The sequence below is a fragment of the Narcine bancroftii genome, chromosome 2, assembly GCF_036971445.1.
Source record: "Narcine bancroftii isolate sNarBan1 chromosome 2, sNarBan1.hap1, whole genome shotgun sequence".
NCBI classification, from domain to species: domain Eukaryota; kingdom Metazoa; phylum Chordata; class Chondrichthyes; order Torpediniformes; family Narcinidae; genus Narcine; species Narcine bancroftii.
The window spans coordinates 196,143,446-196,167,061 of NC_091470.1; the positions used below are offsets into that span (position 1 = coordinate 196,143,446).

Below are 23,616 nucleotides of genomic sequence, written 5' to 3' on the forward strand. Positions count from 1 at the left end.
GTCGATGGGGGGTGGGGGGAAGGAGGGAGACCCCAGTAGTCCTCTCTTACGGTCCATCGGTGACCTCAGCTCCTGATCCAAGCCTCCGAGATGATCAGGAAGCCTTCAGCGGCCGAGGCCCCTTTGGGAGACCTCCTTGCCTCCTCTAATCCCAGTTCCGACACCTGGTTCTCCAGCAGCAAGTTGAGCGCAGTCGGGAAACAAGTCCAGGGTCTGGATCGGCAAGAGGGACAAAGGCTGAGATCCTGGGATGTCGGGAAAGTCAAACAAAGTGTGAGCGAGGTCCGAGCCACAGGTCAGAGTCTGGAGGTGTGCCTGTCATGGGACACAATGTCCCCTCCCCAGGGGAAGGCGGGCCCAGGCTGACTACATAAAGCAGCCCTCTGTCTCCTGGCCCTTGGCTCCTGGCAATATGAAGATTCAGTTTGCTCCGCTGCGGATTCCCCTGGAGCGCAGGTTGCAGACCCTGGGTGTGCTGCAATGGGTGTTCTCATTTCTGGCTCTTGGTAAGTCTGGCCCACCCCCCCCCCCTCCCCGGGGTGTCGTCACCTCTCCCTTGGATGTTGCCGTCCTACCCCTGAGGTCTCTTTGCCCCAATGCATCTCCTTTCTCCCAAAGCTTTCGCCCAACCACTCTCCTTGCACTGTCTCCCACAGCCGCCCATGTCCATGCTGGGATGGGGATTGCCTGCGTCTCCCTGGCTTCTTGCCCCAGGGGGTGAAACCTCGGGAGAGGGACAAGGGAGGGGGCTGATTCACCCCGATCTGTCTCTGGGCTCTAAAAACGATTGGCTGGATTTGGGAGGTTTGGTATTGGAGAATCCACTGGCCCCAACCCAGCTCAGTCCCTACCATAGCACAGCCTCTCTCATTCTCTCTCTGTATCTCCCTCTCTTTATCTCTCCTTCTCCTTCACTCTCTGACTCCCTCTACTCTTCTACACCCCTCTCAATCCTCTCTCCCTCCCTCTATCTTTCCCTCATTTTTCTCTCCCACACTTTCTCTCTATGACTGTCTCTCCCTCCTTCCCCTTGCTCTCCCTCCCTCTCTTATCTCTCTCCTCTTTTTCTTTCTCTCTCTTTCTTTATCTCTCCCCCTCTCTCTCTATCTGTCTCTCTCCCTCTCTCTCTCTCTCTTTCTCTCTCTCTATTTCTCCCCTCTTTCTATCTCCCCCATGAGAGGAGGGGGCTCCTCTCTCTCTGTCTGTCCTCAGTCTGTCTGTCTGTCTCTCTCTCCACCCACCCCCACCCCCTCTCTCATGCACATTTTGCAACCAATGTTCAGGAACGGTGCTGATTTTGCAACTTGCCAGCGAGGGATCTCTGCACGAGGTTCCAGACAGGCCAACGACGGTGTACACATCGGCTGTGTAAAGTTCATTGCAAGAGTTGGTGGGGGGGGGGGGAGGGTCACTGGGGCTGCCTCCTCCAGCTGATGGCAAGACCTGCCAGTCAGTCACTCCAGCCAATGAAGGAGTTGCCAACGGTGCCTTTGTGCAGCACCCTGGCCAGCAACGGGTCTGACTGCCACGGACTGTTGCGGCAACACTTCCCTTGAGTCCGTCACCCTGAAGCTGCCATGTGTCTATGCCATTCTCCCCAAGTGTGAGAACATGATGCTGGAGAAACTCAGCAGGTCAAACAGCGTCCTTTATACAGCAAAGATAAGGGGACAAAATCGATGTTTCGGGATTGAGCCCATCGTCCAGGTGTGAGCTAAATGTAGACGGGTGCCCAAACAAAATGGTGGGGGGGGGGGGTGGGGAGGAGCGCAGTCCCACAGGCAGGAGGTAATAGGTGGATAAGGGAGGGAACGCCAGCAAACAGCAGGAGAGCTCTGTGAATGGAGAGGGAAGGGGGAGAGCTGGAGGGAAGGAGACAGAGGGAGAACGGGGAGCGGGCGGGCAGAAACCAGAGATGCTAACATTAATGCCGCCCGGTTGGAGAGCGCCCAGATGGAGAAAAAAAATCAGGTGTTGCTCCTCCAGTTTACGGCTGGCCTTGGTCTGTCAGTGCTCGAGGCTGTGGAGAGAGGCACGGAGGGGGGGAGGGGGGAGGGTGCGGAATCAGTGGTCGGCCAGTGGGAGATCCCTGTCACCAACATGGACAGAGCGAAGGTGCTCGGCAAAGTGGCCTCCCAGTCTGCGCCCAATTCTCTCGGACATAGAGAAGGCCACAACGGATCCAGGACAGGGGTCCAGCAGATAGTCCCTCGTTTTACTCTGGGAGCGTGTTCAGTTCTGGTTGCCTGCTATGGGAAGGATGTAGTTCAGTGGGAAAGGGTGCAGGAAAGAATCCTGGGAATGTTCCTGGGACAGGAGCGCCTGCCAAGATTCATTTATTGTCATGTAATAGTTCAGAACGTGTAATATTATGCAAAATTGCCTTCTGCCCATTGTAAGGCAGACAGACTCGCTGTCAGTGTCATCCGCCGCCCCTTACAGTACGAGAGAAAGAGACAGGGACACTAGACGTGCTCATACTGCAGGCGAGTGGTGACCTCACTTTGTCCAGGTGAAATTCCCAGGAATTCAGGACCTCCCACCACAGTCCAAATTCCTGGGAATTTGCTCTCCCTGGCAATTTGGGCCTCCAACCGATTGCATGTTACTGACTCACAGGAGTAAGAGTTCACCCCCACCCGTCCATCGGTCACTCAACCGCCCGCTCACTCCCTCTCTCCCACCAAACCCTCCCCCCCACCCCCTCCACTCTGGCCTCTCTGGGAAATACAGTTGCACGAGGGATATGGAACACTACAGCACAGTACAGGCCCTTCAGCCCTCAATGTTGTGCTGACCCATATATTCCTTCCAACAAAACCCCTCTACCCCGTAACCCCCTATTTTTCTTCCATCCATGTGTCTGCTCCCAATGATCCAGCCTCCACCACCATTCCCAGCATCCATAACTCTGTGTAAAAAAACTTACCCCTGACACCTCCCCTAAACTTCCCTCCCTTCACTTTGTACAGTCGTCCTCTGGTGTTCGCAGATCCCACCCTGGGAAACAGGTGCTGGCCATCCACTCTGTCTGTGCCTCTTAGAATCTTGTTGGCCTCCATCGTCTCCTCTCATCCTTCTACGTTCCAAAGAGAAAAGTCCCAGCCCTGCTAACCCTGCTAACCTTGCCTCATGTTTCCTGGTGAATCTCCTCTGCTCCCTTTCCACAGCTTCCACATCCTTCCTGTAATGAGGTGACCAGAACTGAACACAATAATCAAAGTGGGGTCTCCCCAGATATTTAGGAACATTTGCACTGGAACGTGGATGGGTGCAGGTCAGTGGGACTGGATAGAATAACATTTCAGCACAGCCTTGTTGGGCACAAGGACCTGTCTCAGTGCTGTAGTTTTTGAAGGTTTCTACGCTGGGATTCCAGTGAAGTACACAAAAGAGCAAACTGGTTGATAGATGTGGCTAAGATGGCGAGTGGTGGGTTGGCCTTCTTTAACCATGTGATTGAGTCCGAGAGCTGTGAGATAATGTTGGAGAAGTACAAAAACTTAGTTAGACCCCATTTGGAATATTACATCCTGTTCTGGTCACCCCACCACAGGAATGATGTGGTTGACAGGGAGAATTAGTCACATTAAACCAGTGGTTCTCAACCTTTTTCTTTCCACTCACATCCCACCTTAAGTAGTCCCTAGGCCATCAGTGCTCTGTGATTAGTAACGGATTGCTTAAGGTGGGGTGTGGGTGGGAAGAAAAAGTTTTTTTAATCGTCCCTCATTGACTCGTTATGTGCACGGTTTCAGGAAATGGGCAGTGACAATTTTTCTCAAGCAAAATATTTCAGTCACACTCGGGGTGCAAAGCAGCGATTCTCAACCTTCCCTTCCCACTCCCATCCCACCAGAGCATTACTTAAAGTGGGATGGGAGTGGAAAGAAGAAGGTTGAGAATCACTGCCCTAAACCATCCGTGATTCTCATACTCATGAAACAACATTTAGTTAGTTATCGAGATGGAATACCTGTCCTGCATCTGTACCTTTGTGTGTTATGTCTGGGTGTGTGTCTGTGTGTTGTGCACCGAGGACCGGAGAAAGCAGTTTTGTTGGGTTGGATGACAATAAACCTGAGGGGGTGTAGAGGAGATTTACAAGGATGCTGTCAGGATTCTTAAAAGTTTGCACCCCCAGATTCAGGAACAGCTGATCCCCCTCCACTATCAGACTCCTCAATGACAAACTCAATCAGGGACTCATTTAAGGACCCTTACTTCTGCACTTTATTGATTTCCTTGTTGTTCTCTCAGTATTGCAGTCAGTTTGTTTACGATCTTTATTTGTTTTCAGTTTTTTTTGCACTACCAATAAGCAGTAATTCTGCAACGCCCGCAGGAAGAAGAATCTCAGAGTTGTATGTGATGTGCCCTGCCAATAAATCTGAACATCTGTTTGGAGAGCAAGTCTGATGAGCATGGGTTGGTCTGGGAGTGATGGAGGCTGGGAAGAGGGGGGGGTGACCTGACGGAGGTGGACAAGATGATGAGAGACATTGATCATGTGGACGATCATTCCCCAGGGGCTGAAATGGCCATCACAAGGGGGATGTAGATTTAAGGTGTCCATGGGATGCAAAATAGCTTGAGGATGGGCTAGGGCTGAAACATCGGTTGAATATCTTTGCCTGCCATGGACACTGTGAGACCTGCTGAGCTTAAATTTAAATGTAGACATATACCACGGTAACAGACCCTTCTGGCCCACAAGCCCGTGCTGCCCAATTGACCTACAAACCACATATGTTTTGAAGGGTGGGAGGAAACTGGAACCCCCCAGGGAAAACCCACGCAAACACAGGGAAAATGAATAAACTCCATACAGGCAGTGTGGGATTCGAACCCCGGTCCTGATCGCTAGCGCTGCTTCAGCATGGCGCAAACCACCACGGCAACGGTGACGCCCCTCTTCTCAAGCACCTTGGAGTAAGTGAATGTAGGGGGGGAAGCCGTCGGTCCCTGCAAGAAGCATCGCCCAGCACTCTATCCCCACCCCCCAGCGCAGTGCTGCCTAGTGGCCTTCATCCTGCTCCTACTCACGGACTACTGGCTCGTGGCTGTGCTCTACGTCGGCTGGCTCTACCTGGACCGTGATACGCCGTCCAGCAGAGGTCGGAGGTCAGCCTGGGTCCGCAGCTGGGCAGTGTGGAGATACTTCCGCGATTACTTCCCCATCACGGTGAGTTGCTGACGGCTGATACAACCCACTCCAAAAACATCCCTCAGTCCAAATAGCAGAGGAACACATCCACAGTTTGGTATATTCCCATGTAATTGTCAAATTACATCCACAGTCCGGTATATTCCCATGTAATTGTTGAATTAAATCCACAGTCCGGTATATTCCCATGTAATTGTTGAATTAAATCCACAGTCCGGTATACTCCCATGTAATCATTGAATTACATCCACAATCCGATATATTCCCATGTAATCGTCGAATTATATCCACAGTCCAGTATATTCCCATGTAATTGTCGAATTAAATCCAGAGTCCGGTATACTCCCATGTAATTGTCAAATTAAATCCACAGTCCGGTATACTCCCATGTAATCATTGAATTACATCCACAGTCCGATGTATTCCCACGTAATCGTCGAATTACATCCACAGTCCGGTATATTCCCAAGTAATCATTGAATTACATCCACAGTGCGGTATATTCCCACTTCTCCACTCCCAGACTGACTCTGTTCCTCCCTTCCCCACTCCCAGAGTGACTCCGTTCCCCCTTCCCCACTCCCAGACTGACTCCGTTCCCCCTTCCCCACTCCCAGAGTTACTGCGTTCCCTCCTTCTCCACTCCCAGAATGACTCCATTCCCCCTTCTCCACTCCCCACTCCCATGTCTCACCCCCTCCTCCAGCAGCCCATTCCACACATCCTCCTCTGGATATAAATATCACCCATTAAATCTGTCCCCCCTCACCCTCGAAAATGGGAGGGCTTGAATGCTGTTAAAGTCACCTCTTGTTTTCCCGTCCCCGTTTCCCCGACCCATGGAGAAGCTGGTGAAGACGGCGGAACTGGACCCAAAACACAACTACCTGTTTGGTTTTCACCCCCACGGGGTCCTGGTGGCCGGAGCGTTTGGCAACTTCTGCACGGAGGCAACTGGCTTCTCCCAGCTCTTCCCCGGGCTCACACCATACCTGCTGATGCTGCCCTTCTGGTTCCGGATGCCCTTCTTCCGGGAGTACATCATGTCCGGAGGTAGGAAACTTGTTCTCGGCTGCCTGTTTCCTGTGGACATCCATCCATCTGCCTGTTCCCTGTGGCTGTCCATCCATCTGCCTGTTCCCTGTGGGCATCCATCCGTCTTGCCTGATCCCTGTGGGCATCCATCCGTCTACCTGTTCCTTTTAGGTCACATGTAGCTGTCCCTCTGTTTGCCTGAGTCTCTGTGTCCGACCATGCATCTGTTTCTGCCAGTATGGCTGTGCTTGTTTGCAACTCCCCCCTACACCCCCCCCCCCACCCCCCACGCCTGTTTGCACACATTTCTGCCTGTTTGCACACACCTCTGCCTGTTTGCACATACTTCTGCTTGATTGAACACTCCTCGACCTCTATGCACACACCTCTGCCTGTATGCATACACACCCGCCTATATGCACACACCTCTGCCTGTTTGTACATACTTCTGCTTGATTGAACACACCTCGACCTCTATGCACACACCTCTGCCTGTATTCATACACCTCTGCTTGTATGTACACACCTCTGTATGAATGGACACATCTCCCCCTGTACGCACACACTTAGAACTGAGATGCAGAGGAATTTCTTCAGCCAGAGGGCAGTGAATCTGTGGAGTTTGCTGCCACGGGTGGTTATGGAGACCGGGTATATTTAAGGGTGTATTTAAAGCAGAGATTGACATGCTCTTGATTAGCCACGTTGTCAAAGGTTATGGGGAGAAGGTCAAGCAGAGAGGCTAAGTGGGAGAATGGATCAGCTCATGATTAAATGGTGGGGCAGACTCGATGGGCTGAATAGCCTATTTCTCCTCCCATGTTTTGTAGTGTGAGGGAGAGGGGCAGGCCATGCCTTGGTGTGGATGGCTGTGGTTCGAAAAGGGGGGAGGGGAGGGGTTTGAGGATTTGGTGAGGGGGAGGACCAGTCGAGGTGCTCACGCCTAACTCTGTGTCCCCCACACTGATGGGGTGCCGTCTTCCTGCATGCAGGCCTGGTGTCATCGGACAAGGAGAGTGCCACCTCCATCCTGGGCCATCCCGGCGGGGGACAGGTGGCCGTTGTGGCCGTGGGGGGAGCGCCCGAGTCGTTGGACGCGCGGCCAGGTTCTCTGACACTCAGCGTCCAGCAGAGGAAGGGCTTCATTAAACTGGTGCTGAAGACCGGGTAAGGGCTGGGGATGGGGTGGGGGGAAGATGGTGGGGGGAGGGGGAGGGGCTGGTGTGGGGAAGAGGGTGAGGGAGGGGTAGGGCTTGTGGTGGGGGTTGTAGGGGTGGGTAGAGGCTGATGAAGGGAAGGGGGAGAGGTTGGTGGGGGGAAGGGGATATTGGTCGGGCGGGGTCTGAGATGGAGGTGGGGTCAGAGATTGGGGTGGGCCCAGTATGGGGGCGGGGTCAGATATTGGGCAGTCAATGATGGGGATGGTGTCAAGGATAGGGCGGGATCAGAGATGGGGAAGAATCAGAAAAGAGGCGGGGTCAGAGAGGGGATGGGGCGAGCCATTGGACAGGGCTGGGTGCCACAGTCTGGGTTACCTGGAGGTAGGAACGGGACTGGTCCATTTGCATGTCTGTCTGATCTGTGGGGGAGATGCGGAGGTGGCGGGGGGAATAGGAAAGGGGAAATGGTATTGGGGTGAGGGACAGGAAGAATGTGGGGTGTGGGTGGGGGGATCATCACGGAGGGAAAGGATTGGACCAGTCCTCCCCTACCCCCACCCTCCTCCTGGGGCCCAGCAGCGGGCGAGAGTCCATCTAAGGCGTGACGGACTGATCCCATCCTCACCTGAAACGCCCCTCCATGCACTGAATACCCCTCTCTGCCGGTAAGCTGCATTCTGATCCTGCGCCTCACCACCCCTCTCCCTTCTCCGCAGGGCCCAGCTTGTGCCAGTGTTCTCCTTCGGCGAGAATGAGCTGTTCAACCAGGTCGAGAACCCCCCCGGCTCCCTGCTGCGGGCAGTGCAGGACAAGCTGCAGAAGCTGATGGGATTGGCCATCCCTCTGTTCCACGCCCGCGGAGTCTTCCAGTACAGCTTTGGCCTGCTGCCATATCGCAAACCCATCTACACTGTCGGTAAGATCAGGGGGTCCAAAATGAAAGAGTCATAAATGCAAATGCAGAGAGGGTGTAGGAGATATCTTTCTCTGGGTAAATGCATGGAAACGCTGGAGGAACTCAGCCAGTCACGCAGCGCGCATAGCAGGCAAAGATATATTACCGACATTTTGGCCTAGCGCCAGTGACCTGGGATCAAATCCCGCGCAGTCTGTAAGGAGGTTGTACGTTCTCCCCATGCCTGTGTGGATTTTCCCCAAGATCTCCGATTTCCTCCCACCCTCCGAAATGTACAGGGGCTGTAGGTTAATGGGGCAGCGCGGGCTCATGGGCCGGAAGGACCTGTTACCCTGTCTACATTTAGAGAAAAATGAATAAAGGAGGGGCGGGGTGGGGAGGGGAGAGGAAGGAAGAAGGGGCAGTGGGAGATTGGCAGGCCATCAGGCAAGAGGCCATAGTAGGTCATGGATAGGAAGGCAGGAGAGGAAAATGGAAAGGAGAGAATGGATTGGGGGAGGGGTGGGAGAGGGGGGTTGTTGGGTTTGTGAATGCCAGCTAGAGGGAGAGAGAGAGAGAGAAAAAGAGTGATATATATATATATATATATGAGAGAGAGAGAGAGAGAGAGAGAGAGAGACAAGTCAGGTGGCCAAAATCCCCCGATGTAAAGCCACATGTTATGTCCATATGCTGCTGTCGGGAGGCCTGCGAGGCGAACTTTGTAACCCTCCTCCGAGAGGGATAATCGCCGGAGCACTGAGACTGAGGTCCCCTCCTGGCACCTGAATCCAGCTGCCTGAAAGCAGCGGCTTAGGGGATGTGAGTACCTGACAGCCTCCCCTCCCGGCTGCCCCTGACCCCGGCGTGGGGCGTCAAGGCAGGGGCAGCTGGCGTGGACTGTCCCCACACTGACCCCACTTCTCCACTCTCTCCCCACAGCCCCATGTTGGCCCCAGCTCTGACAGCCCGTGCCGGCCGCCCCACAGTGTGGGGACCAACACGAGGCTGTGGGGAGAGCACGAGGCAGTGGGATCAGTGTGGGGATTGACACGGGACTGTGGGGAGAGAGTGGGGAAGTAGAATCAGTATGGCGACAGCCCACACCGGCCACATGTTATGTCCATATGCTGCTGTCGGGAGGCCTGCGAGGCGAACTTTGTAACCCTCCTCCGAGAGGGATAATCCCAACACTGTGGGGACTGATACAGGGCTGTGGGGAGAGCACGAGGCAGTGGGATCAGTGTGGGGACGTCCCACGCTGGCCGCCCCGCACTGACATGCCGCGCTGGCCGCCCCAACCCTGACTGCCCACACAGGACAGGAGCCGGAGTGTGCTCCGAGGCACCTCCCTTGCAGCAGTCCCTTTCAGATGGCCAGCACTGCGCTTCCAGCGCTGCCACCTGAACAACCATTCCACAGGTCTGAATCCTTGACAGAGAATGCACCTGAAAGCGGCCTAAAGAGACACAGGGATTAGGAAAGACAGAGATGAAAGGGGGTTGACGAAGAGAATCCGGAAAAGTCGACGTGAATGCTTCCAGTTTGAGGGCACCCACACAGAAGGTGAGGTGTTGATTCTCCGATTTGCGGGCCTTGGACAGACATGCCAGAGTGGGAGAAGAGGGGCTGATGAACAGAGTGAAGCAGGGTGGGGGGGGGGGCGGTGAGGGTGGTCTTTTGATACTTTAGCTGCAGTGAAGCCTAGAACAGTACAGCACAGGAAACAGGCCCTTTGGCCCTTCTAGTCCATGCCGAGTTATTATTCTGCCTCGTCCCACTGACCTGCACCCGGTCCATATCCCTGTCCAAAATTATTCTTAAATTGACCCCACATTCACCATTTCAGCTCGTCCCCCACCCCCCACCACTCTCTGTGTGAAGAAGTTCCCCCTAAACTTTTCCCCTTTCACCCTTAACCCATGCCCTCTGGTTTGTATCTCACCGACCCTCAGTGGGAAAAGCCGACCTACATTTACCCTGTCTGTCCCCTCATAATTTTAAATACCTCTATCAAATCTCCCCTCATTCTTCGACGCTTCAACATCCTGGTAAATCTCATCTGCACTCTTTCTATCTTATTGAGATATTTTCTGTAGTTTGGTGACCAAAACGACACACAATGCTCCAAATTTGGCCTCACCGATGTCTGAAATGAAGGCAGCAGGTGTTATGGATAGAGTCAATGGAGGGGAGGGAGAGGGTGGTGCGGGATGGTCTGACAGCATGGGCCGATGTGGGGATGACATTTCCTGGGAATCTGGTGTGTTAACCAGAGGCCGAGGTCTCAGAGCAAGGGTTCGGGGCAGGGATGGCGAGAAATGTCTTCATCTGAAGGGCAGAGAACCTCTAGAATTCTCTCTCCAAGAAGCTCATTTGTTGAGGATTTTTAAGACTTATGGTTTTGTCTATTAAAGAAAACAGTGTTGGGAGCAGCGATAAAATATCTTGTTTGATGACAGAGTTTGAACAAGGGGCTCAACTGCCTCTCTCCCCCTCCCTTTCTCTCTAATCCCTCTCTCCTGTTCTCTCTCTCCCTTTCTCTAATCCCTCTCCTGTTCTCTCTCCTCCCTCTCATTTTCTAATCCATGTCTCCTGTTCTCTCTCCCCCTCCCTCTCCCTTTCTCTCTAATCCCCTCTCCTGTTTTCTCTCTCTTCCTTTTGCTTTATTCTGTTTTTTCTTTCTCTATCCCCCTTACCCAACTCACTTCCTTCTCTCCCTCTCTCTATTCCCTCCTCTCCACTCTCCCATCCCCTCTCCTGCTATACCCTCTCCCTAACTCTCTCCCCACCCCCTCTCCCGTCTCTTCCCTCCCCTCCTCTCTAATCCCTCCTCTCCTCCACTCTCTCCTTCCTCTCCCCACTCTCCCTCTTTCTTTCTTCCACACTCCCCTCCTCTCTCATCCTCCTCACTCTCCCTTCTCTTTCTGCCCCCTCTCCACCCTCCCTCCCTCTCCATCCCGGCCTCTCTCTCCCCTACCCACCCTCTCACCCTCCTGCCTCCATCCCCGTCTCTCCCACTGTCTCTTCCCCACCTCTCTCTCCCCCACCCACCCTCTCTCCTTCCTTTCTCCATCCTCCAGTGGGGAAGCCCATCCCTGTAAAGCAGAACCTCAGCCCCTCCCATGAAGACATCGAGAGTCTCCACAAAGTCTACCTGGATGAGCTCGTCTGCCTATTTGAAGGGAACAAGGCCAAGTTCGGCATCTTGGAGAGCAGCCACTTGTTGCTGAAGTAGCTGAGAGCCTGGCCTCAGGACCAACCAGACCCCAGGTCAGAGGCTCAATGACCCCCTCCCCCCTCTGTCCACCCACCCCGTTATTCCCCACACCCCACCTCCAATCACCAGATGGACAAGAGACAGAACAAATCCAACCACTTAACTCGGGAATGTCCCTCCTCTCTGGTTCGGAGAGAGCTTCACTCTGTGTCTGACCCCGGGAGTGTGTGATGGGACGTTGCGGAGGGAGCTCCACTCTGTGTCCGACCCCGAGAGTGTGTGATGGGACATTGCGGAGGGAGCTCCTCTCTGTGTCCGACCCCGAGAGCGTGTGATGGGACGTTGCAGAGGGAGCTCCACTCTGTATCCGACCCCGGGAGTGTGTGATGTGACAGTGTGGAGGGAGCTTAAACCTTTCCAACATGGTCATTTTCCAACACATTTGGTAATACAACCTTTATTTATCATGAGTTGGTCGTTTTGCAAATACATTCTCATTGTAAAATAATCGGTAACCATTAAGATCAGATATTCCTACTGCTACATATCTCTACAATGATGTTAAACTGTGACCATTGTCGGGTGGTATGTCATCATACATGAAGCTTCAGTCCTGGTGAAAGACCTTTCCCCAAAATGTCCTTTCTCCATTTCCCTCCATAGATGCTGCTTGAACTGCTATGTACCTCCCAAAGGCCCTGGGAGTATCTAGGCCAGGGCCTGTAGGACCTTGACCGAGGCCCTGCTGGAGGTGATCTAGGCCAGGCCCTGTGGAACCCAGGCCCTGGGAGTGGGTGATCTGGGCCAAGCCCTCTGGGACCCAGGCCCTATGGGAGGGGGTTATCTGGGCCAGTGTAGTGATATGATTGTATGTTGTCTGGCCCTCCTTCTATCATGCTACCTTAGTCCTACCCATGTGACCCTGGGCCATAAAGGTCGAGTGCCCTTTCCTTTCCGCTCATTCCTAGATTTGGACCTGGGCCAGCAGTCTCTAGTACAATAAAGCCTATCGTTCCCCTCAGTCTTTGTCCAAGTTATTATTGGGGTTACTGATAACCCCAATTGTACTAGATTTTGGAGGTCTCTGGTAATGGAGAAATTGACCCCCAAGTCCCAGGTGCTTCGGTGCTCGTCGAGCAATGGATGAACTGCTTCAGCAACTTCCTCGGCGCTGCTGGTGTGATGGTCAACTCCAATGAGGTTAAAAATCCTTCAGGCACGAGTCGGCCAGAGGACCTTCCTCATCATCCAAGGCAGTGCGACCTACAACGAGGCAGTGGCTGAGCTACGGGGGCTGTACAAGCCTAAAGTGAGTGTGGTGTACTTCCATTATCTGCTGGCATCCAGAAAACAACAGCCTGGTGAGTCCACTGAAGAGTTTGTCCGGTCCATGGTCACACTGAGAAAAAACTGTTTGGAGGAACCCACAGCCACTATATCCCTAACCCAGTGCATGGAAGAACTGATTCAAGACGCCTGTGTATCGGGTCTGAGGTCGGATTATATCCGGCAACAACTCCTCAGGGAGGACCCGCTCCCACTCAAAAAGGCTATCTACTTAATCAGAGCCTTAGACTCGGCCCAGCGCCACGCAGAATCGATTGCGGGCAGAAGTGGGCCATCTCCGTATGTTCCATCATGAAGGCTTTCGGCCTGGGACTCTGCATCGGGCGCTACCGACCCAAACATGGCTGCAATCACACTGAAGGCATCGTCGAGATGCAACTTCTGTGGGCAGTCCAAGCATTTGCGACACCTCTGACCCACAAGGGGGACTACGTGCTTGGGCTGCGGGAAGAGGGGCTATTACCAGAAAGTCTGCAGGTCCCGACTGCAGTCTGGGAGTAGCACGGCGTGCATTCCTGAGGAGCTTCCGGCGCTGACCGCATGCGCGGTAAGGGAAGCAACATCTTGTTGGCCATCACTTCAAACCGCCATGACTCCACTTCCACCTTCTTCCTCATTGAACACTGAGTGGTCAACATGGAGGTTGCCATCTTGGGAAGGCCTCCTGCCGTTGACAACGATGAAGGGATGCCTATCTTGGCATCGGTCACCCTGAATTAAGCCAGCCCTCACCTGATCTTGAACTCCATGATGCGGATCGAGGAGATTGGCAAATGGTTCCTCCATCCCTCCCTGGCTGACCATCCCAGGGGCAGTTCTGCTTCGGAAGCATGTCAGGGGCATAAGATGGACCCACTGGTTGAAGTGGTGCACCTCATACATGCAAACCCTCAATGCACATTTGTGAAGTACCTGGATGGCCACGAGGACACTGTGCCAATACAAGACCTGGAGATTCTGAGACTGCCTTGACAACTACTGACCATGCCAAGGACCCTATTGTGCTGCATCAGAGCACAACCCTTAGACTGAGAGCCTGAGCTGTCCGCCTTGCAGCCAAGCATCTACCTCCCATGCAGCAGCGGAGGAGCACTCCAGGAATCCACCGCTGACACCCCTTTCCAGACAGTCCCTGCAGTGGACACTCCCCTGTCAGTCCCCTCCCCGAGGAGCATGGTACCATCGTGCCAGCCCTACGGCGGTCTTGCAGACAGAGGAGGCCTCCTGAGTGGCTTAACCTCTAGCTGATGGGGGGGGGTCCTGCTTTTCCCGCGCCTGGTTTGCTACGATTTGTATTGTTGCTGTTACTATGGTTGTGGTGTCACCCCCAGTTGTTGATTGTTTTCCAGTGGGTTCCATTTTATTTAAAGGGGGGTGAATGTAGTGATAGGATTGTATGTGCTGGCTGGCCCTCCCTCCGGGTGTCCTTCTACCTTGGCTCCTCCCTTAGCCCTACCCATGTGACCCCTGGCCATAAAGGTCGAGTCCCCTTTCCTTCCCGCTAATTCCTAGATTTGGACCTAGGCCAGCAGTCTCTAGTACAATAAAGCCTATCGTTCCCCTCATTCTTTGTCCGAGTCATTATTGGGGCTACTGATAGCATCAAACAGCCAGGCCCTGTGGGAGGGGGTGATAGATCAAGGCCAGGGCCTGTGGAACCCAGGCACCAGGTTCTGTTGGAGGGGGTATTCTAGGCCAGGGCCTATGGGAGGGGGTGATCTGGGCCAGGCCCTATGGAACCAAGACCCCAGGCCCTAGCCCCTGTGAATAATGGTGGGGGTGGAGAGTGAGAAGGTTCTCGTCCCTCTTGCCTAGTCATGGAGGGACACGAGGGAGGTGAAAAGTAGATTTTAGAATATAATAAAAATGTGAGTTTAAAATGGTAACTGGAAGATTTAACATGGCAATTTGGAAGGGGGGTGGGCTGCATCCCTTCCTCCATTATCATCTTGGGAACTGATAAGAAGCTCTTTGACCAAGGAAGTCAGTAGACGATCAGTCTGGCGCTCTCCGGCAGTCCGCACGACACCTTGTGCTCATCAAAGAGTCGAATCAGGGCCTCCTGGTACAGTTTGTGGTACCGATCCACCTTGTCCTGCGATGGGTTCGGGGTCCGCTTGACCACGATGGGCTGGCCCACTGTAGGAGAGAAGAGCGCAGCCGAGTTATTGGGGGCAACGGGGCCTTCCTCCTCCCCCCACCACCCCCACTCTCTGCCCCGACCCCAGAGCAGCCCATACTACTTCTCCTTCTCCAGCTTGTCTTCCCCACCCCTGCCTAGAAGAGAGAGATGATGGGAGGGAGAGAGAAGGAGATCATGATATAGGACCTGAAGTAGGCCCATCAAGGGGATGTTGGTGAGGGTGCAGTGCCAAAGCCAGGTCTGTCACTCCCTGGAGGCCTGGCACCCTGACCCTCTCTCTTGCCTCCACATCGTCCCTGTTTTCTCTTCACATTATTCTCCTTTTTACTCTGTTTCCCATTTCTCTCTCCTCACTCCTTTTTTCCCTTCTCTTTCCTTCTCTCTCCCATTCTCTCCTTCTCTCGCTCCTCTATCTCGTTGGCTCTCCTCTCTCACTCTTTCTCTCTCTCCTTCCCTCTCCACCTTTGGTCCTTGCTTGTATTTTACAGCCATCTTCTCCTCCCAACCAAGCAGCGCCTCAGATCCATCTGAAACCTCCTTGCACCCTCTAGCCTTGGCTCTGTCCGCCACAATAGTGTGGATCTCCCAGAACACCCCATTTCAATTTCCCACCCCATTCCCTCGCTGACATGTCTGTCCCCAGCCTTGTGCATGGCCAGACTGAGACCACCTGCAAATTGGAGGAAAAACACCTCATTTTCCATCTGGGCCCCCTCCGACCAGATGGCATTAACATCGACTTCTCTGGTCTCCATCTTATTTCCCGTCTCCTTTCCTCTCCCTCTGTCTCTCCCTCTGTCTCTCCCTCTGTCTCTCCCTCTGTCTCTCCCTCTGTCTCTCCCTCTGTCTCTCCCTCTGTCTCTCCCTCTGTCTCTCCCTCTGTCTCTCCCTCTGTCTCTCCCTCTGTCTCTCCCTCTGTCTCTCCCTCTGTCTCTCCCTCTGTCTCTCCCTCTGTCTCTCCCTCTGTCTCTCCCTCTGTCTCTCCCTCTGTCTCTCCCTCTGTCTCTCCCTCTGTCTCTCCCTCTGTCTCTCCCTCTGTCTCTCCCTCTGTCTCTCCCTCTGTCTCTCCCTCTGTCTCTCCCTCTGTCTCTCCCTCTGTCTCTCCCTCTGTCTCTCCCTCTGTCTCTCCCTCTGTCTCTCCCTCTGTCTCTCCCTCTGTCTCTCCCTCTGTCTCTCCCTCTGTCTCTCCCTCTGTCTCTCCCTCTGTCTCTCCCTCTGTCTCTCCCTCTGTCTCTCCCTCTGTCTCTCCCTCTGTCTCTCCCTCTGTCTCTCCCTCTGTCTCTCCCTCTGTCTCTCCCTCTGTCTCTCCCTCTGTCTCTCCCTCTGTCTCTCCCTCTGTCTCTCCCTCTGTCTCTCCCTCTGTCTCTCCCTCTGTCTCTCCCTCTGTCTCTCCCTCTGTCTCTCCCTCTGTCTCTCCCTCTGTCTCTCCCTCTGTCTCTCCCTCTGTCTCTCCCTCTGTCTCTCCCTCTGTCTCTCCCTCTGTCTCTCCCTCTGTCTCTCCCTCTGTCTCTCCCTCTGTCTCTCCCTCTGTCTCTCCCTCTGTCTCTCCCTCTGTCTCTCCCTCTGTCTCTCCCTCTGTCTCTCCCTCTGTCTCTCCCTCTGTCTCTCCCTCTGTCTCTCCCTCTGTCTCTCCCTCTGTCTCTCCCTCTGTCTCTCCCTCTGTCTCTCCCTCTGTCTCTCCCTCTGTCTCTCCCTCTGTCTCTCCCTCTGTCTCTCCCTCTGTCTCTCCCTCTGTCTCTCCCTCTGTCTCTCCCCCCTTTTGTCTCCGTTCAGAGGCAAAATCAATTCTCACCTCTCCTCTTATCATATCCTTCCCCTCCCATTCTTTCCCCCACCCCCTGCCTGGTCCTTATTCAGACACTTGACATTTTTCACTTTTATCTTGAAGAAGGGCTCAGGCCATGAGCCCCTTCAGCCTATGAGTCTGTGCCTCCCAATTACACCTAACTGACCTGCACCCAGTATGTTTCGAACGGTGGGAGGAAACTGGATCCCTCCAGGAAAACTCCTCACAGACAGCACGAGATTCCAGTCCCGATCGCTTGGGCTGTAATGGCACGGGGCTAACCACTACATCAACCACGCCGCCTCGATATCGTTATGTCTTGTGGATGCTGCAAGACCGGCTGTTCCACCAGCATTTCTGTGTTTTTACTGTATCGCGAGAGAGACAGAGAGAGAGGGAGAGAAAGAGGAGAGACTGAGAAAGGGATAGAATGTGAGAGAGGGAGAGGAGAGAGAGAAAGGGAGAGGAGGAGAGGGAGAAAGAGGGAGAGGAGAGTGGGAGAAAGGGAAAGGGGAGAGGGAGACAGAGTGGGAGAAAGGGAGAGGGTGAGAGAAAGAGGGGGAGGGAGAGTGGGAGAAAGGCCTATCCTGTGGTGTACTCACCTAGAGTGGTCACTGGCCTAGCATAGGGCATCAATCCCCAGGAACGGGTGAAGAAAAGCCCCTGGCCTCGGAACAAGCAGGGGGCGAACCCCAGGAGTTTCTGGAACAGGCATTGGAACCGCTTTGCGTAACTGGACGGTGCGAAGATCACCTGGTCGTACACCTCATTCTCCCCAAAGCAGTAGACAGGAACGAGGTCAGCCCTGGTGGGGTGGGGGAGAGAGAGAGTGGCCAAGGTTAGGCTGGACCGTCTGACTTTCGAGCCCCAGCCCCTCCATTCAGCACCACCCTCCAGCTGGATGTTAATTTGCCCTCCGTTTGGGGGGGGGCGGGGTGGGGGGTCCATACGCCTGCACGAGAGCCGGCTGGAGCGCGCGTGGTGTTGTTGAGTACCCGGGGGGGGGTGGGGGCTGGCTGGCGTGTGCGGGGTGGTCCCGCAGACAGGGGGTTGGAATCCGCAAACGCAGGTGCGTAGTTCTGGCGCACCCTGCCTCAGACGACGTCTAGCAGCATGCAGGGGGCGGGGGGTGCTGCCTTTGATCTTCAAAGGAGGGTGAGTGAGGCTCCATTTAGTTGGTTGACCGTTACTTCAACACACTTGACGTTAATGCGTTGGAGGTGCGGAGAGTTGGAGACTTGTCTACCTCCAAATGCACTTATGTGATATGCAGAATGAAAAATCATTGAATAGGTAAAATGGCTTTTGCAGAAAATCGCTGATTTATGTTGAAATAGGGAAGGTTTTTGTTGGATTTATATAAGCAAAAAAATGTTTAATGTTAAAATTTTTATTTCATAAAATAACTAGTGATCTATTTGCATTTGTGTTTGATTAGTTTAAATTTTATCATAAAATAATATTTTTTTAAAGCACACAGTATGTATGGTGGCCGAGGAACCTGTGCAGGACGGTGGCCGAGGAACCTGTGCAGGACGGTGGCCGAGGAACCTGTGCAGGACGGTGGCCGAGGAACCTGTGCAGGACGGTGGCCGAGGAACCTGTGCAGGACGGTGGCCGAGGAACCTGTGCAGGACGGTGGCCGAGGAACCTGTGCAGGACGGTGGCCGAGGAACCTGTGCAGGACGGTGGCCGAGGAACCTGTGCAGGACGGTGGCCGAGGAACCTGTGCAGGACGGTGGCCGAGGAACCTGTGCAGGACGGTGGCCGAGGAACCTGTGCAGGACGGTGGCCGAGGAACCTGTGCAGGACGGTGGCCGAGGAACCTGTGCAGGACGGTGGCCGAGGAACCTGTGCAGGACGGTGGCCGAGGAACCTGTGCAGGACGGTGGCCGAGGAACCTGTGCAGGACGGTGGCCGAGGAACCTGTGCAGGACGGTGGCCGAGGAACCTGTGCAGGACGGTGGCCGAGGAACCTGTGCAGGACGGTGGCCGAGGAACCTGTGCAGGACGGTGGCCGAGGAACCTGTGCAGGACGGTGGCCGAGGAACCTGTGCAGGACGGTGGCCGAGGAACCTGTGCAGGACGGTGGCCGAGGAACCTGTGCAGGACGGTGGCCGAGGAACCTGTGCAGGACGGTGGCCGAGGAACCTGTGCAGGACGGTGGCCGAGGAACCTGTGCAGGACGGTGGCCGAGGAACCTGTGCAGGACGGTGGCCGAGGAACCTGTGCAGGGACGGTGGCCGAGGAACCTGTGCAGGACGGTGGCCGAGGAACCTGTGCAGGACGGTGGCCGAGGAACCTGTGCAGGACGGTGGCCGAGGAACCTGTGCAGAGAGTAGAGTCAGGAAGTTATGTGCTCGAGAAAGAGAGAGATGGGGGAAGAGAGGGAGTCAGACAGAGAGAGAGAGAGAGAGAGAGAGAGAGAGAGAGAGAGAGAGAGAGAGAGAGAGAGAGAGATGGGGAAAGAGAGGGTCAGACAGAGATAGAGTCAGAGAGAGAGAGAGAGAGGTCCTCCGGCCCATCTCGAAGACTACATGCAGCGACTTGGTGTGTTTCAAGGTTACCCTAGTTGAGGTGATGCTTAAGTTTTTTGTAGCGTTTACATGTTAACCTTTATTCTTATTTACAAATGAGGGGGAAGACTGTTGTGGGGAACGCGCATACATTATAAAGGGAGCATTGTGCACTCACTTGATCAGAATAACGACTGTTCATTGTTTCTCGTGTGAGGCGATTCTTTGAGAGAAATACATGACACTCCCCCATCTCTTCTCACAGCCCATCCCTTCCAGCACACGCCCCCACCCATCCTCTACCTCCCCTAACCCCTCCCTCCCACCTCTCACCTGCGCCTTCTCTCACCTCTCACACCCTCGCTCCCTTTCAACCTTGCCCCTCACCCCTCCACTACCCCGTCCCTCCCATCTCTCACCCCCCATCTCGCTCTCCTTCAATCCTCCCCCTCAACTCTCACCCCTTCACCCTCTCCCTCCCACCTCCACTAGCCCCAGGGTGGGTCCCCACGACCTTACCCGAACTCCAGGGCGAGGCGGATGAAACCCTTTCTGTTCGTTAGCAGGACGGCGTGGTTCCCAGGGTGGGCTGACATCGACTCTGCCGCCCCTCCCACCACGATCACCACCGCCGCACCCACCCCCCGCTCCACCAGGAGGTGGCTCAGGCTTGCCTGGCTCACAGAGCATGCTCCTGGGGTGGTAGGGGGAGGGAGATGGGGGAAGGAATGGGGGAGAGGAGAAGGGGTGTGGAAGGGTGAAGGTGTGAGAGGGAGGGGGATTGAGAGGGGACGGGTGAGGGGGTAAGGATGGATGGGAGGGGCATTGGGAGAGGGAAGTGGGAGAGGGAGAGGGGAGGAAATCAGTTGTGGATCCATCTCTCACCAGGGAGAGAAGGGAGAGGGAGAGAGAAAGAGGGATAGAGTGGAGGGGGGATTGGGAGAGCAAAGGATATGGGGAAAGAGAGAAACAGTCGGAGGGAGGGAGAGAGAGAGAGAGAAAAGGAAAGAGATGAGTTGTGGTCCACCTCCCACCCACTAATTCATCCTGGAGTTGACACTGACACCTCCTCTCTGGACGGTCCCTTTAGAGCAGGGGTGTCAAACTCAAATTCACGGAGGGCCAAAATTACAAACTTGGACTAAGTCGAGGGTCGAACTAAATATTTATTGAAAATTTTCAACAACATCTGCATGTTTTCTCTTCTTTCAACATATGTAATGTTAAACTTTTTCTTATTAAAATAAATGTTTAATAATAGTTTTGGATAAACTCTTTCATTGTCATTGGCCCATTTCCTTTAGCGTTCTGAAACCGTGTACATGACGAGTCAATGAGGGATGATTAAAGCAGTGGTCTTCAAACTTTTTCTTCCCACCCACAGACCACTTTAAGCAATCCCTTACTAATCACAGAGCACCAATGGCACAGGGACGCGAGTGGAAAGAAAAAGGTTGAGAACTGTTGTATTGTGGTAACTCCACATCTGATTAGGTTAATTGTTAGGCAAGTGGTCAGAGAAGGACCCCCCCCCCCACCCCAAGAAAGGCTTAAATCACAGGAACAAAATAAGCTTCCGTCTCACTGCTCCCAATCTTACACACAGTCCTGATGTGGAATGTGGGGTTGCAGCTCCACGTCCACCCGAGTTCAGGTGCTGTCTGTGTGGAGTTTGTACGCTCTCCCCTTGTCTTGGACCAACAGGTCGGTCTCCTGACGAAGGCACCCGAACCCCCCGTTAAAACGCCGGCGTCCGGGGCGGTGGAGGAATTGGCTAAGAGCGCGTTGCTCCCACCCCCCTCCCATGGTTGGAGAGGGATTAAACTGCGATCTCACGGCGCCGGGCTCGTCTCCAACAAAAGGAGCAGGAGGCAGGGTCCGCTGCGCATGGAGCGAGGGGGAAGGCATCGCCAATGAGACATTCGGTCCAGCGTCGCCGCTGAAGCGCAGACCCAGCGAGGATGGTCCCCAACTCCAGCCACGTCTGTGTGTCCGGGAGCCGGGTCGGGCTGAGTGCGGCACTCCAATCCCCGGGATTCGGGACTCTGAGATCCCTCCACACCTTCGGCGTCTTCATTTTCACCTTCAGTGTGCATGCGCTATACTGGCGCGGCGGCCAGTGGGCCAACTCTAATATATATTTAATATGCCGGCTAGAGTTTGACATATGTGCTTTAGAGGGTCCTGGCCTCAGTAACTGTAGACTTGGTGCCCCACTCCAGCCACTATTGGAGGAGGGTAAGAGATCCTCTGCCCCGTCTTGACCCACATCAAGAACGATGCCCGTGGTTCATTGGCATTTAACACCGTCATACCTCAAGGGAGGGCCTCGCCAGCACTCAACATCCCTCTCTGTGACCGGATCCTCTTGATTGGAAGACCACCGTCTGTTCAGGTCAGCAGCCGATCCTCAAGCCCCTGTGGCTCTGGCGCACCCTCAGGTCTGCGCGCTCAGCCGGCTTGCGACAGCGTGGCTCTCCTCAAACGGAATCAGGTTTGCCGACGAGACGACGGTCATTGGGTCTCATCAGCCACAATGATGAATCGGAGGTTGGGAGGCTCGTCAAATGGTGTGAGAACAGCAATGTGGACAAGACAAAGGAGATGATTGTGGGTTTCGGGGTTGAAGGTCGGCCGCTCTCCACTGCACATCAATGGTTCCATCGTGGAGAGAGCGGGGAGCAGAAAGGTCCTTGGCGTGCATCTAACGGGCAACCTGCCCTGGACTCAACACCTCCTCATCAGTCAGCGGCTACGGTTCCTCAGGAGGTTGAGGACTGCCAGGCTATCACCCCCCCCCCCTCCCCCAATCTCGACAACGTTCTATAGGAGGGTAAGAGATCCTCTGGCCTGTCTGGCCGCATCACCGTGCGGGACGGGAGCTGCAAAGCCTTGGGCCGGAAGGCAATACAGAGGATCAACAAAACAGCTGAGAGGATCACTGGGGTCTCCCCTCATTCACCGGGCCCGTGGCTTAAATAGAGCTGCAAAAAATGACTGAGGACCCTTTCCATCCAGTGCAAAGGATCTTTGACCCACTACCATCAGGGATGAGGTACAGGAGCATCTAAAACAGGACGGCCGGGCTGGGGAAGTGCTTCTTCCTGCAGGCTGTGAGATTGATTAACCTTGCCTGTAACCGAGTGAATCATCCCAAATTTGAAATTATGTATTAATACATTTCTGTAATTATTTTGGGATGTGTGTGTGTGTATACATATGTATATATGTATGTGTATGCATATTGAGTGTGTATTGTGGATGTACATGTGTGTACATGGGTGTTTGTGTGTATATGTGTATGTGCGAGCACATACACATATACGAGCATATTGTGTGTGAATTGTTTATGTGTGATCAGGTAACTATGCACGTGCGTGTGTGTATGTGTGCGCGTGTGTTCACCATCGATCGGAGAAGCGCTGTTTCGTCGGGGTGCATATGCCCAGCCAGATGGTAATAGACATAAACTGGAATCGAACCGAGCCAACACACCCATGTGCCCTACCTGAACTTAGGAGGTAATCTCGGCAGATGGGAAGGCGGAAAAGTCCGGTCAGCGTTGCCAAGTGTGGGGTGATGCCGGGGAACACCCTGGAGAAGCCAGTGGCCTCGGTGCAGAAGTTACTGAAGGCACCCACGCACATAATCCCATGAGGGTGATATCCCAGGATGTAGTTCCTCTTGGGGCTGAGTTCGGCTGTCTTCACAAGCTGGGAGGGGAGGGGAAGATCGGTGGGTGAGAAAGAGGTGGGGGGGTACAGGCCCCAGCCATCACGTCGGAGTTGGTGTAAAAACCAGCAGGTCAAACAGCATCCTTTACATAGCAAAGATAAAGACACAGAACCAACGTTTTGGGCTTGAGCCCTTCATCAAGGTGTGGGGAAAATGGCGCCCGAACAAAATGGTGCGGAGGAGGGCGGTCCCACAGGTAGAAGGATAAGGAACGGAGGGCACAGCAGCGAACAGGGGGAGAAGGCTCTGTGAAAAGAGAGGAAAGCGGTGGAGAGCTGGAGGAGACAGAGGGACGGGGACGGGAGGGGCAATGGGGAGCAGAAACTGGAGATGTTGGCGTTAATGCCGTCCGGTTGGAGAGCACCTAGAAGGAATAGTCAGTGTTGCTCCTCCAATTTATAGGTGGCCTGGGTTTGGAGACTGCATGAAAATCTAGGACTATCTCTAAACTCATCACCTCTGTGTGGTGATATGTAATTACACCACTATGTCACCAGGGGTCATTCCAGTGACCTTGTATATAAAGCAGTCCAGAACTACAGTCTAGCCTTCTGGGTTCGTCTTGCAGAGAAACAAGACCTTCTTGGTGTACATATTAGTTTATTAAAGTTG

The 23,616-nt window shown here is 54.1% G+C and overlaps 2 protein-coding genes across 5 annotated transcripts in view; one reads left to right on the forward strand and one right to left on the reverse strand.

Annotated features, from left to right (window-relative positions):
* mogat3a (monoacylglycerol O-acyltransferase 3a) lies at nt 1-19,177 on the forward strand. Of its 3 annotated transcripts, XM_069919916.1 has the most exons (7): nt 33-506; nt 5,007-5,185; nt 6,016-6,220; nt 7,195-7,369; nt 8,079-8,278; nt 11,341-11,530; nt 18,227-18,313. In XM_069919916.1, the coding sequence occupies exons 1-6, from the start codon at nt 413-415 to the stop codon at nt 11,493-11,495; spliced, it is 1,008 nt and encodes a 335-aa protein (XP_069776017.1). In that variant the 5' UTR covers nt 33-412; the 3' UTR covers nt 11,496-11,530; nt 18,227-18,313. The 3 variants fall into 3 exon arrangements, with proteins under 3 accessions (XP_069776015.1, XP_069776017.1, XP_069776016.1); XM_069919914.1 differs by lacking the exon at nt 11,341-11,530 and having other exon boundaries at nt 1-506; nt 18,227-19,177; XM_069919915.1 differs by lacking the exon at nt 18,227-18,313 and having other exon boundaries at nt 34-506; nt 11,341-14,389.
* LOC138754914 (diacylglycerol O-acyltransferase 2-like) overlaps nt 11,919-23,616 on the reverse strand; it is a 20,030-nt gene continuing 8,332 nt past the window's right edge. The window contains exons 4-7 of one of the 2 annotated variants that reach the window (XM_069919917.1): nt 22,778-22,982; nt 19,789-19,963; nt 17,356-17,558; nt 11,919-14,963 (exon numbers count right to left, since the gene is read on the reverse strand). In XM_069919917.1, the coding sequence (XP_069776018.1) occupies nt 14,809-14,963; nt 17,356-17,558; nt 19,789-19,963; nt 22,778-22,982 (738 nt within the window). In that variant the 3' untranslated portion in view covers nt 11,919-14,808. Of the gene's footprint in view, nt 14,964-16,942; nt 17,122-17,355; nt 17,559-19,788; nt 19,964-22,777; nt 22,983-23,616 lie in introns of those variants that run through there. The other variant, XM_069919918.1, reaches the window with a different exon arrangement.

Bases quoted from the DNA above. Each gene is read 5' to 3' on its own strand.
- mogat3a (XM_069919914.1), top strand. From the start codon at position 413: ATGAAGATTCAGTTTGCTCCGCTGCGGATTCCCCTGGAGCGCAGGTTG. The intron at 507-5,006 runs GTAAGTCTGGCC...CCCACCCCCCAG, and splicing joins GTTCTCATTTCTGGCTCTTG to CGCAGTGCTGCCTAGTGGCC. The intron at 8,279-18,226 runs GTAAGATCAGGG...ATTTTTTTAAAG, and splicing joins CAAACCCATCTACACTGTCG to CACACAGTATGTATGGTGGC.